Here is a 14,686-nt window from a genome sequence, read left to right as displayed (position 1 = left end):
CACAGCAGAGCGGAGACTTGAGCCGGCCTACTGCACTGCCCAGCTCTAGACGTCCACCCTGCTGGGGTAAGGAATAAATCTCCAGAAAATCTGGCCCCCTAGCTGCTCTGTCTCTTTATAGCTGGGATCACTTGGGTTTATTTTTAACTGAACAAGAAGCAAGGTACTAACCTACCTGAAAGAAGTCATCGTATTTCCACAAAAAATGGATGGGCCAGCCAGTGATTTATACCTTCCTGGTATTTCAATTCAACTGCTCTACACAGGCACCCAAACATCCCCAGGTCTTGCCTTTCAGGGGCAGGAGTTGCTGTCACAGGCTTTCCTGTGCAGGTTTGTGTGCCCCGTTGCAGAGGATTCTGCATGTGTGTGTACCCGGCTCCCTGCCTCCTCAGCCTTCCTTTCCAGTCTCTTTCAAAATGGTTGTCATTCAGCAAGAGAGTTTGAACTTCCATGGGACTTAGCAGCCTTTCGCTGCTCTGAGTTCTCAGCCTCCCCCACAGAGGAGTCTTACTTGTGCTTTCAGAAACCCATTTCCAATAAAAGAGAGACCCTAGAAGCATTCCAGTTGGTATGCTCACCGTTTATTCCCTACCCTTCGTGCTGGACAGTCACTCTATTTCCTTTGAAATCTTTTTCAAGCCCAATGAATGTTTTAGAGTTTGGCCATAAGAAAGCCTCCTCCTGTAAGCTTTCTGCTCTCAGAACTGGGTCCAGGTCACACTTGGACACCCACCTACTTGGCTGACCCTGGCACCTGGTGCTCTGTGAACAGTTGTGCCCATCCAACCACACAGTCTCACTACTGCCCCGACAGCTACTGGAATCCGAGATGCAGAATGTGGCCTCAGCATCAGACAAAGACCAGCCCTGTGACCCAAGTCTCACCTGCAAGTTAGCCAAACATCTTCACCAGTCCTAGCACCCCAGGTGCCCTGCAGCACATGTAAACAAGAATGCCTTCGGTTCCCACTTGTAAAGAGCATTGATTCTAAAAAGTTAAAAAACTTCCTAAGGCAGTGAAAAACTTCACAGAAAAAGAAACTTCCTAAGGTACATGAATCAAGAAGGCATTTTTCTTTGTGAGACCTTGGTTTAGTTATAGATGCTTTGACTATAGGACAGGCCTAAGGAGAAAGGAAAGGTTGGTAAAGAATGTGTTATCAGTGATTAAGAAAAATAGTCACAGCAACAATAATACCAATGACTAATATTAACTCTCTGTCAGGCCCTGGGTATCCCCTCATCTCCCCTCTTGTCCACACAATGGTTCCACAAGAAGGGAATCAGAGAGGCTAGGTGTGTTGGCCAAGACTGCCCAGCTGTTAAGGGCAGAGTCCATTGGTCAACACTCAGGCACAGCTCATAGGACCTGTGAGAACAGGTCAGAGAAAGACACATGCTGTTGTACCTGCCCACACTGCTTATCAGCAGATAAGATGCCTCTCTCCGCCTTCGGTTTCTGCTGCCCTCTGCCTGTGGTGACTGTGGCACTATGATTTCAGTCTCTTCTCTTTGTCCTCAGGAGTGGAAGGATGGACTCACATGAAAGGCACCATGAGCCTCCAGAGAAAGGCACTATAAGTTTAGCAATTATAATGACTATTTCATCATCTGAAATACCTGCCACTCTACCCACAGGACGTCAAGCTTCCCAAAGAGTAAAGCCCCCAATGATATTCAATCTTCACAGTGCAATCAGCAAAAGACTCACAAGATGTCAATCTCTCTGCACTTTGATTTTTATTTTTAAGTATTAATTTTTGTGAGGATTTCTTTTATAAAAGGGCAGCAAATCTTGTAACTGAATCCCAACAACCAGCAAAAAATAATGACTCATTTCTCCCATAACCTACTTTGTTAAAGAAAAATGAGTAAGAGAACATTCAGGATGAGACAGACTGAAACAAACTTTAGAACCACTTCTGTTTATGTTCTTATATATACCCATTTGCTCCCAAGTTTTTTAACACAGAAAGTTGTAGAAGATAATGAATATAGTGAAAGTTGAAGAAAAGTTTGTATAGTATGAAATCCATATGTGAAAATTCGGAAGAATTTTGACATACAAGCATTTGAAATTTCTAGAAGGAAAAAAAATTAACTGTTCATTGCTTTGAAAAATAGAAAAAATTTTCATCTCACTCTTTTGACAGTATGTCCTTCTGCACTATTTTCATTTTTCATCACAAAGATGTAACTTTGAAAATAAACTTTCCTTTCATTCATTCAGGAAATATTTGTTTAGTGCCTATTATTTGACAGAACTATTCTAGGATTGGTGGACAAATCACAGGAAGTCTGAGCCTCAAAGCACTGACATCCTAAGGGAAGGAAACAGATCATTTAAAAATAGGAAACAGGAACCATAAAGCTGATTGGGAAGGTCAGGGAGTGTGGGGATTGCTGCTTCAAATGTGGCTGGTCTGAAGAACCCCTCTGAGATGACATTTGAGCAGAGATCTGAAGGAGGTGAGGGAGCTAGCTAGGCCCATCATGAAGGGAAAAGGATTCTGGGTCCAGGCAACAGCAAGTGCAAAGGCCCTGAGGCAGGAGCTGTTCAAGGAACCACCAAGGAACAAACTGCTGGAGCTGAATGAGGAAAAAGAGACAGAAAAGTAGCAGGGGCCAGATAATGCTGGGCTTTGTAGACCAATGTGGGGACACTGACTTTTACTTTGGATGAGATGGAAAGACATTGGAGGGACTAAGCAAAGGAATGAGAGAATTTGACTCCTACTCCAGTATCTGTATTTGGCAGAGGCAGGGAGGCCAGTTAGACAACTGCTGAAATGATATAATGGCTTCGATTTGCATGATAACAGCAAAGAGGTGAAAAGTGGTCATATCCCAAAGGAGTTCTGAAAGTGGTGTTGACCAAGCTTGATGATAGACTGGATAATGAAATGAAAGAAAAAGAAAGGTATCAAGATGACTCAAGGATTTTGCCTTGAGCAGTGGAAGGATGGAAGTAACATTTGCTAAGGTGGAGAAGAGCACCGGATGGCAGGCTTGGAGGGGACAATCAAACATGTTAAGTGTAAACTGCCTGTAAACACCCAAGTAAACACATTGCATATTTGTGGATTTATGTATGCATCTGGAGCTCAGGGGGGAAGCCCTGGCTGGATGCAGAAATTGGGGGGTTAACATCTAGATGATATTTAAAGCCATTTGAGGTCGCCTAAGGAGTGAGTATCGATGAAGAAGAAGGTCTTGGTGCATTTTATGTTTAGGGATTGGGAAGGTGCCAAGGAACCATAAAAGAGGGTATGAAGGGAAAACCAGAACAGTAGGAGGAGTGAGAGAATGTGATGTTCTGGAAGCCGTGTGAAGAATGGGTATCAAAAGGAGAGAGTGATCACCTGTGCGAGTGCAGCTGATCAGGCAAGGAAGATGAGAACTAGAAATGGCCACTGGATATACAACACGAAGGCCTGGGTGATGTCTGACCAGACAGGAGGAAGACAATGTGAAGAATAATGGTCCCCAAAGATGTCCACATTCTAATCTCTGGGACCTGTAAATATGTTCCCTGGCATGGCTAAAGGGGCTTTGCAGATGGAATTAATGTAAAACAGGGATTTGGAGATTATCCTGTATTGCCTGTTGGACCCAATGTAATCTCAGGAGTTCTTAAAATTTGGAGAGGGAGGCAGAAGAGTGAGCCAGAGACATGACACAGAAGCAGGAGAGATTCCAAGCAGAGAAGATCTCAACCCACTGTTGCAGGTCAGGAAGATGGAGGAAGGGGGCCACAAAGCAGGACATGCTGCAACCTCCAGAAGGTGGTCACAGCCCTCAGCTGGCAGTCAGCAAGGAAACCGGGGCCTGGGGCCTGCCACTGCAAAGAAAGCAACTCTGCCAAAGACCTGAAAGAACCGGAAATGGATCAGTTCTTCCCTGGAGACTCCAGGAAGAAGCAGAGCTGCGCTGAAGCCTGCAGTTAGCCCAAGAAGACATGTGTCAGACTTCTGACATTCAGGACTGCAAGTTAATTAGTTGATGCTGTTGAGGCTTCTAAATTTGTCATAATGTGATATGGAAGAAATAGAAAAGCAATAGAGAATCTGACTGGAGTGAATTCAAGATAAAATAGGCTGAGAGAAATTGTGCTTTTGAGGAGTTTTGATGGGATCACAGAAGTGGGAAGAAGACCAGAAGGTTCACGGTAGGATTTTCTTTCTGGAAGCAATGACAGTTTATTAGCTGCACTAGGACAGCTGCGTTGGTTAATGAGTGCATGTTCTCTCCTACATAGCATCTATCAAGAAAGGAGATCTTTGGTAGAGAGAGAGAAAAGGGGGAGTACTGGAAGTTTGAAAAGAGAGAAGGTTTGAAATAACTGCTAAGTCCCAAGGGTTTTAGGAACTCTTCACATTTTGTGACTGTTCACCTCTGCTCTTTAAATAATGACCATCCACCTCTGCACTTCAAACACCTCAAAGAACATCCCATGGCATAGAAAGTAAATCATCTTCGGTCCAGACATAAGAAGGAACATAAATGGCATGAAGATGAAAAAATGCTACAGGAAATAAACAATAAAATCTCTGCCACTCCTCCATTCTCAGCAGAAGGTGAGCATTTCATTTAGTATCACAAATGAGCAGGATGAACAATCTAGGAGAAGACAGTGCCATTACATCAACCTTTTTTCTTCCATTCTGTCTGACAGTATTTTTAATCAAATAGCGCAGAGGCTCATTCCATGAAAGTGCACAATATTCAGTTTCAGCTTCCCCTTGCGCCTAATATTAACATTCACACTCAGACATTTTGTCTAAAGTTAAGTGTTCAGTTCATCCCTGAACACAGCATGTACAATTGGCAGATGCTACAAAGTTCAAGTTGTTCTAAGTGAACAATAGAATACGAGCAGTGGGAGGACCTTGGAGACAGCCTAGTTCGTTTTCCAGGAGAAACAGCTGAATCTAAGAAAGCTGTATGGCAGCTCTGGCTAACGCAATAGGTAAATAATAGGCAAAGGGCAGAACCAAGAATTCCAGATGTCCACACCAATGTCCTCTCCACAGCTTGTCACCTGTATAGATACTCAATTTCTTTCCAGCCAAAAAACCACCTGAATTGTCTCTCGGTAATGACAACAAACATCATAGTCCCCAAAGCAGACCTCAAGCCCCCTGTGGTTTGCATCTATTGACATGTGGCAGTAAATTCCCTTTCTGACCCATCTGATGTTCACCCAGGTCATTTACATTTAGCCTGTATAAGCCTGAAAGCAAGGAAGCAACACGTTCTAGCAAAATCATACACCTAAATCCCATGCAAAGGCACACAGGAAAAGCTAAAAATACTGAATTTCAAAGACTTAGGTATCAAAGAGCCCATAAGTCCTAACAAGACATTAAGCAAAAACCCCTGAGCAGCTCAAGAGCATAAAAATGTCGGGGAGATGGGGGAGGCAGGGGGAAAGAGGTTGGGGAATCACAGAGCCCTTCCATCACCTGTCTGTGAGTGGAGTTATGACAAGCCTGTCAGTGCAGCCTAAAAATTCATTCTGGTAAATGAAAGCCACATCTGTGATGTGAATCATCATCTTGTCAGAATCTTCATTAAAATAAAATCTGCACTGTTTCAGCCACTCAAAGTCTGTAGGGCTCTTGATATGCATGTGACACTGAAATGCAAAAGATAGATGTTAAAACTGAGATGAAAACCACTTATTAAATAGGCACATTACCATTCCTGTAGGTCATAAGGTAAAGAAAATAGAACTCAAAGACAACCCAGCCAGCTCAAGATGTCAACTACCTTGCCCTCCAATCCTCTTATTTATTGATCAGCAAAAAAGATCTCTTAAGATATGGGAATAGGAAAATTCAAGAGAAACCCCTAATTGTGCCCACCAATTTAAATAGCATGATATGTTTTAATAGTAAGGTAAGGTTCATTTCTTAAGTTTCACCCTTAAATGACCAATACCACTGTACTAACCATGAAATAATCATCTATGAAAAACATGTCTTGATAACAAAGACAGAATAAAACAATCTCATTAGGAAAAAGGCATCTCTGATTATTATAATGGTATTGCATGTCAAGAACTTGGGTTTCTTGACTCCATTAATTATTTTTCCTAGAATTTGCAGCAGGCCAAAATTTCTAACATCTCAACAGCAGTTTATTACCAGCAATACTTTGGTCTGAATTTTTTTAACCAAAATTTTAAGCCACCTTAATCATTTTTCTTTGACAAAAAAAAAATTTTTTTTCAATTACCCCAAGCCCTTTATTCCTTGAAGGCAAACAGTGTGATTAACAATTAAGAGAGGAGATTAGCATAGAACAGCATGAATGGGCTCCCTTTATTTCCATTACATCAGAACCAATTTTTCATAATCATTTTTACATAATGGGGTAAGACACAATCTAGAAGAGTATTATGAAAACAAGAGCTTCTTGCCTCCTATCTAACGCTGTATTTTATAGCAGAGGACAACTTTCATTTCTTTTTACATTTCCTGTTTTCTGTAGCTACTAAACTCTCTTTTCAACCCTGTTCCCTCTTTAAGGCAAAAATCTGCATGACACCTGAATGTCACAAACTATATTATAAAAGATCATTTACAATCAGTGACATAAAATGTAGCAAAACTTGCTAAAGGTGTGATTTATCAAAAGTCTTAAAAGAAATACTAAACAGCTCTATTAGCAGGATTATTTATTTCTATAGCAAGAAACTGATAATCTTCAATTAAAAACTAATAGGAGCACAGGACAAATGAAAGCTTTTCAGGATGTTGCGTGGCATTTTAGCATTCAAAATGATCACATAAAGAATTTTAAAATAAAGTCTAATTGCCTCAATAACATCTGACTGAAATCTCGGCTAAACACTGAAAAGAAAATCTGACAAAACACACTCTTATCATTAAGATGACCCTTTCCCTGAATTTAACCTTTTCTTTGAATTCATTGAAACAAATTCCAGCAGGTAAACACAGACAGCATCTAGTATTTGCTTTTCTGTATACGGTACAGCATTTATAAAGCATTTACCAGGTCATTGAAGATATCCCTTTGGTGCACATGAATAGTAATCAAAGTCTCATATTTCACTCGTTCCATGGAAGTCAGATCCTGTGTTGTGATGTCTATCAATGTATTCAGTAGCTCCAGGAAAGACTGATTGGTTTTCTGCATGATTTTTTTATCAAATTTGGCATTTCTAAGGGCTTCTTCCGAATCTCGTGTCCATATCATTTGAATTCCTAATAATCCAACCTTAGGGAAATAAAAAAGGTTGTATGGGTGTGTACAGCATATTAATACATTTAAATAGAAATTATAATACTGTATAATTAATAGTTACTATTATTATGTGAAGATAAAGCCATCCTTAATGACCTCAACATGGTATGTGTTTTGAAACCTATGGAAACTCTACTCACATTGTTCAACTGGCAATTACAGATGTACAGCCTCATGATGTGGCTACAATTATTTTCTGGTAATTTTAAGTCATTTATTGTTTAAGTCATATTTCTACATAGATAGATTTTAAGTTACTGGCAGGGAAACAATATGTCTTAAAACTGCTTTCAACAAATAGGGATTTACACATAATATACTCACAAGATCTTTACTGATCACAATGAGTAAGAAAACATCATTTTCTGTATTTTAATGCTGAAATATATTTTCCATTTTTCTGGTATAACGTATACTCAGTACTTTTTTATGAATTTAAGTACTACAGAGATTCAGTAAGAAAAAGCATTTGAGTTAAAGAAAATACATCAAATATCTATATAACACAAATACAGTTTTAATGTATACAATATATATAAATATATAAAATATTTTGTATATAACATATTAAAATATACATATAAAGAAAAATAATCTGCAAATGAAAGATAAACAAATTATGCTTATCTATATTTAACAAATCTTTACAAAAGAGTTAATTTTGGTTCAGGGTTAAATTACAGCCAGGTGTGTAGTTAGACAATGCATGAAATCTAAAATGACTGCTCTGTAAAAATTACTTTCCAATCTCAATACACTGACCTGAGCAGGGAAAGAAGAAAGAAATTCAATCAGCTGGAAACCTGTTTCTTGAATATTTGCAGCTGCCTGGCGAATCACAAGATGTAATGAGGACTGAGATTCCTCCAAGAGAGAATTAAGCCAAACTTCCACATTGCCCTCTGCCATCACAGGTTTATCCAGTTCAATTGTCTCGCCCTCTCGAGAGGAAATTGACAGAATGCGATCATAGACCTAAGTTAGAAGCCAAAAAAAAATGCTATATTCAACTGTCCCCTTGTCAATACTACCCTTCCCATAAAAAGTTAAGCTACAAGTTATAAAATAAAAAGCAAAACATGATATAAATCAATTTTAAGACAATAAAAATGTTATCAAATGACATCTAAAAGAGAATACTGCATCAATTCCAAATAGTCTAAACTAAAAGAAATGTTCAATATAAATGAGATCATCAAAAAAAATCTCTAAAGTTTCCCCAAATGAAATGGGATGCTGTAAGGGCCTGTCATTCATGCCACAAGCTCATCAACTTGAGATTAGCAATGACCTGGTCAATATGATCAGGGCAAACACAAGGTAATTCCAGTTCTGTGCCAAATGCTGTGCTCTTTACAGGAGGCCTTGGAGGCACGTAATGTTTTGTAACTCAAACCCAGTTCCTAGGCTCATCATTCCCCTTCAGTTTCCATGCAGGATGGCATGACGGAACAGCATGTACTTGGAGTTCTGAACTCCAAGTTCAAACGGCACCCTGCCATTTGCTCCCCACACAATATTGGAGGACACATCTCCGAGACTAAATTTCTTGCCTATAATCAGTCATTAAAAAAATCACACCTGCCCTATTTACCTACCCACCTCACATGCTGTTAAAGCCCATTAAACAGAGTAAAGCAAGCTATAAAATAAATACAAACATTTGTTGTTTTTGTTCTTTAGTAGGTAGAATGTTGTTCCCTCGGGCTGAGATTTCATTTTATGTTAATGACATCCTCCTCAGTTGTAGACAGCAGTGGTCTACCAAGAAACAAATGAGTCTTAAGTTTCAGGGTCCCTCACTTACACAGACCCTTTGTAAGGTCACACAGACCCTCCTGAATATAAATTTATATTTATAATTTTATAAAATTTAGGGCCCAGAAAACTAGGCTCTGCCTTGTTGTAGAAACCACATGACAGTAACAACAAAACAAAGAGCAATGCTATTATCATAAGAAGTAGTAGCTATGAACAGAGGCTAAAAATGAGGAGGTTGAACTTATCTTCCATGTACAATGAGACAATGAGAGGCTTCACTCTGGGATATGATGACGTCCTAGCACTAAAGCAGAAGGATCTGGGCAAAACTTCAAGAACTTCCTGGGTAATTCAGTACCCTCTTTCAACCCACACATCCAGTAGATCTACAAGAAACATTGGTTTTAAACTATTAAAGTCCATACTGTCTTCCCTTCCTCTCCACTATACCCTCTATTGAGGCTTTGTTGCAGCAGCTCAGCCTTTCCCAATCTTACTCTGCAATCACTTCCAAACTAACATAACTCCACTTCCTACGCTGAGCCTAAGAATCTTCCCGAACCACAAGTGAGGTCACTGCCCTACTTTAAAAGCCCCCTGTGCCTTTTGCCACATTCAGGAAGAAGTAGAATTCCGTAGTGCGATGTGCTTGGCCTTTTGGAATCTGGTCCATGTCTCCACCCCACTTCTCCCTTTGCTCATCACGCCTTACTGTGGGTTAAAATTTGTACCCAAAAATATATGTTGCAGTCTTAAGCCCCAGGTCCTGTGAATGGGACCTTTTTGGAAATAGGGTCTTTGCTGATGTAATCAAGTTAAGATGAGGGTGAACCCTAATCCAATGACTGGTGTCCTTACAAGAAGAAGGGAATTTAGACACTCTGAAGACACGAGGAGAATCCATGTGAAGACAAAGGCAGAGATCCAAGTGATGCACATACCAGCCAAGGAACATCAAGGATTGCCAACTGCCACCATAAACTAGGGGAGAGGCAGCAGATCCTCCCTCCGAGCCTCCAGTTGGAACCAACCCTGCCGAGACCTTAATTCTGACTTCCAGCCTCCAAACTGTGGGAGAAGAAATTTCTGTTCTCTAATCCAGAGCAGCCCTAGGTAACCAATGCACTTCCTCACATATCCACTCTTCTGACTTCCTGGTTACCCACACCTCGCTCCACTTGCCCTTTCTTCTGACCAGACCACACATCCCTTCTCTACCTGCCTGGTCATGTTCCACTCACCTTCAAAACCTCAGTCAAAACACCATACCCTCCCGCAAGAGAGATTCTTCTCTTACACCCCTTATATGCAGGGTAGGACTGCCTGACAGCATCACCATGCCCCTTGAGCATAACGCAACACAGCAACTCAAAAACAATCAATGATTTAATTGCCAAATTTCTCTTTACTGGTATGCTGTATAAAACTGGCTTCAGTATTGATTATGATAAATTCTTCCTTGGAACCTCAGGACAAGCAACATGCCTGACACATAACAAGGGGCTTGAACTTAAATGACTGTCCTTTAATTGCTTACAATGGAATAACTCTACCACTGCATGAACTACACTCTATAAACTCCACCCTAGCAAGGTTCCCTGAGGTTTGTAGATTTCCATTGTCAAGAATGACATCAGACATAGTTGCCCAACAAGTGCAAACTGCATCCTATAGTAAATAAATGCATGGTACTAGGGTTTGCCTGAAGCACCAGCAGAGAACTGAATTCATTACGAAACCAGAAGGGCCCTTTCCCAGGGAACACTGGGTGAAGGGATGGATTAGATGGTATCTTCTGGCAGCTGTACCAGCACAGTCTCCTTCACACTGAATATCCCATTTTGGGTGCTCTACAACTCATGATTCTAGAAACACTCTAGAAGTGTTAAAAAACAAACAGAAAAAAGGTTTCAATCAAGCATGATGAAAAACAGGGAACGCCATCATGCCAAAGATTTGTGAAGCTTGATTAATACATCAAATCACTGTGGCAATTCTGTTTCGTCAAGACATTATTTTCTGAGCAATCGGCTTCTTCATTTTGTTGAATTCCTAAACAGTTAACTTGACATGTAAGTCATGAATGCTACATACGATGCATTCATTCCTAATCACATTTCAACTATTTGTTATTCAAATACATACTTGGATTTTAAGAAATCGCATAATTCTGAAGGCAAATGGGGCCTAAAGTTTGTTTTTAATCACTGGCTGAAAGCTAGTGGACAGGGAAGTGCAATCCTTTGTAAACAGAGAATCAGAGGGCTGTTTAACAGAGAGAGTTGAGATCCTAAGATACGGTCATCACTGGCAGTTAGAATCAGGCGAACCTTTTCGTGGAACTTGACAGTTTTGATGTTGTCAAACACATTCAGCAAATGGGCTTGTATAGTGTGCGTGTCTGATGCCTGTCCCAGAATCTCCAGAAGGGCAGGGTCCGAGACGAAGAAGAACCGAGGAAAGCAGAGTCGTTTTTTCTCCAAGTATCTAAGAGGGGAGAGAAAAGATAAACCTCATAACCACACATAGCAGGCCTTTTTTAGGAATAAATTAATCTAGGAGAAAGAGTTTGAGATAATGTGATTTTCCCACATACTGTCCTATGTTTTTGGTTTGTCTTGTCATTAATTTTGCCAAGTAGCATTCCATATCCTGATAGGGAAGCAATTTTGTTCCATTTTTCACAAGTATAATGTGTATATTTGACTTAATCTGGAAAATCTTGTACTTTCTTTGTAGAGGACAGGAAATGTTACACCCAGGGAGACACTCATTTTGGTTCTTGCTTGTTTGTTTGTTTGTTTGTTTACAAGCACAGTGTTGTGCCAGCCAAAGTCTTCATCTCATTCTCAGGATTTTATCCAGTGACTCCATCACAAGAGCAGAAGCCAAATCCCATTGTGGATAAGCAGGTGAAGGGGCCCCAGCCCTGTTCTCTGCCTCCAGGAATCACCGAACGGAGGAAGGTTCCTGTCACTAATCTGCTTTCAACCACACTCCGGTTTCTACATTTGCTTTATTTCACGGTGACTCCTTGTGAATGTATTTTTTCTATTATACTCATATCTATATTTCTGTATCTTTATTTTCTAGCACAATGATGTAATTAATAGAGTTTTAATTGCATATTTTTTGAAACCTTATGAGAGAGCCTTTTTAAACTTTGTCTTCTTTTTTTTAAATTTCTACTCCATCCTTGTCACTTGCACTATTTATTTGTTTCCTTGTCACCTATGTTATTTACTTGTGTAAAACTATAGGGGAAATATTCTTATTTTGTAAAGGAAGAATTATCTCCATAGGAAAATAGAGTTTTCACCAAAGAACTTGCAAATCAGAAGCCGGTGCCAGGGAGTGACCTCTGAGGGCGTGAGCGGGGCACTCTCCACGGTCCCTATCCAGTCCGCTACTTTCCTTTGTTGAGTGGGATGTCCGGGATGGGGGCAAGAACTTAACAACTCAAGACAAAAGAGAGGACTTTTTCCAGAGGCAAAGATAGGTAGGAGACAGATGGGTGAGTGGGCCCTTAGGGGGAAGCGGGCGCATCAAGTGAGAAGGGCTAAGCCTTGCTGTGTGCTGTCATGTTGTCCCCACGGCCCACAGAACTCTTCCGTGCACTATAGGCCAGTGTTTCAGCAATTTGGATTTACTCACTTTGGGCATGTGTTAAAGCACCAAGTCAAAGTGGGGGCAGGATGAGAGCAGAGACTGCCCAGGGTCTGAGTACATCTCCCATCATTTCCTTAAAGTCTGACTTTCATGCTCATGTTTTGTTTGTTTTAGATTTCTCCCTTCCTAACTTTAAATATGCTACTTTTATTTTAAATATTCCAATCCAATTTATTGTATAACTTTGATTTTTATTCTTTATTGAGAATGAAGAATTCCTTATTCCTTATTGTTCTTGGTAAGGGGAAAGGATTCTTCTTGATAACATCCCTGATCTATTCCCCTCTTCGCAGCAGCCTAGTCTGACCTCAGTGAGGAATGGGGCAATGTTCTCTATCTGGTTATAAAAGGATAGAGGGAGGCATGTGGAGTGTGACAACCAGAGCTCTTTGACAGAGTAGACAGGCAGTTTATTCCTGATCCACGCGAAGACCCTCCCTGTGCCTGCAGATCCCCCTCAGCTCGGCAGGGAGGCATTTTTTGTGTGAACATTAGTACTCAGGAGTTCTTACTCGGCTTACACATTTTGCCTCACAACCTCTTCTTGGTAATAGAATCAAAAGCCTAGGAGAGCTCAGTAAAATCTGAGTAACTTCAGAATAGACTTTCTCTCAGAGGAGTTATAAAACAATGCCAAATGTCAAATGATGGAGCAGAATGTGTCCATGATAAAAAGAAAGAATGAAAAAGAAAATAGAAAAAAAAGGGCATGAGCATGTATCTCCAGTGGCAGCTGGAAGAGGAGGAAGGGGAAGAAAAGAAACAAATCCAGCCGTAGGTAGACAAGGCGTATGATTCCTCAGGACGTTTCTCCATGGTAACCCAATCCTGTATGATGTCCAGGGACTTGGGCCCTCCAGTCTTTCCACCTTGAAGAGCCCTGAGAAGACGACGCATTTCTAGTCCTTTTCCTCTGTCCCTCTGGCCTGAGCCTAGTGGTACACTACATCTACATCCAAGAACCTTTGGCAGTGCCTGCAAATCAGTGCTGAATAACCACTATGCTTAAAAAGAATGGCACAGCATCAAACAAAAATCCTTCTTTTGTCAAATGCCCTTCAACAGTTACTTGTCTGGATTTGAAAATTTTGTAAAGCAGATCTAATCGTTACTACCTGAGTATCTATTTTTCTAAAACTTTATTTTGGGGGATTTACTTGCACATAGTTTTGCTGTAAAGCAGATATTTAAAGGATGCTTGACCGACATTTTAATGGGCTCTGACCATGGTGTTTCCTAATGCCTGCTTAGGACAATTTCCTAAAGTACAGCATAGGCTTTTGGGATGCCCATCACCCAGATTAGAAACTTGCAAGTGTTTGCAAATATTTGCCTCCATATAGACATCCACTTAGGCATGGCCTTCTTTAGGCTCTTCACCTTTTCTGAAAGCACATCAACTCCATCATCCTCCCAAGTGAAGGCCAAAGTCTATGGATTTGTCCTTAACCAGCAGTGCAGATAATCCAGCCTCTAGATTCTTGTCAGGATTTTCACACTGTCCCATGTCTTCCATCAACTTGGATACAAAAATGATATTCATGTTTGAAGAGTGTGCAGTCATTTCATTCCCTCATTTCCCTGGATCAAGTCATCCTACCAGAAAGGCTCATGCTTGCCTCACACTGTGATGAGAAAGTGAGGATTTTGCTAAGTGTCCCCTTTTTCAGAAGATGCATTATAGAACTACCTTCAAGGCATCAATTTAAGACACAAAAAATACCATTTTCCTAGACAACTGGTGCCTTTTATTTTATAGATCCTATGAACACTGCACCTAACCATACATCACTCTTTGCTTCAGTCCCTAGGAAGGATGGTTAGTCTCTAAAACTGAGGTTCACTTATAACTTTCCTCTGAGCTGAATTTACCATCTTAGTTATAAGCCCTTATTTTCCTTTGACCTTAATTTTCTCATTACTTTCTTACTTTTCGGCAGCCATCTCAAAAGGTTTTTTAGTCAGCCAAGCATAAATAAGT

General features: G+C 40.5%; 1 protein-coding gene across 1 annotated transcript in view; it reads right to left on the bottom strand.

Moving 5' to 3' along the window:
- DNAH5 (dynein axonemal heavy chain 5) overlaps positions 1 to 14,686 on the bottom strand; it is a 262,049-nt gene that overhangs the window by 124,790 nt on the left and 122,573 nt on the right. The window contains exons 32-35 of the mRNA XM_073237789.1: positions 11,367 to 11,523; positions 8,038 to 8,250; positions 7,024 to 7,248; positions 5,469 to 5,641 (exon numbers count right to left, since the gene is read on the bottom strand). Coding sequence (XP_073093890.1) covers positions 5,469 to 5,641; positions 7,024 to 7,248; positions 8,038 to 8,250; positions 11,367 to 11,523 — 768 coding nt within the window. The remainder of the gene's footprint in view (positions 1 to 5,468; positions 5,642 to 7,023; positions 7,249 to 8,037; positions 8,251 to 11,366; positions 11,524 to 14,686) is intronic.

The sequence above is a fragment of the Manis javanica genome, chromosome 1 (assembly GCF_040802235.1).
Source record: "Manis javanica isolate MJ-LG chromosome 1, MJ_LKY, whole genome shotgun sequence".
Taxonomy (NCBI): domain Eukaryota; kingdom Metazoa; phylum Chordata; class Mammalia; order Pholidota; family Manidae; genus Manis; species Manis javanica.
This window is presented reverse-complemented; position numbering and strand designations above follow the sequence as displayed.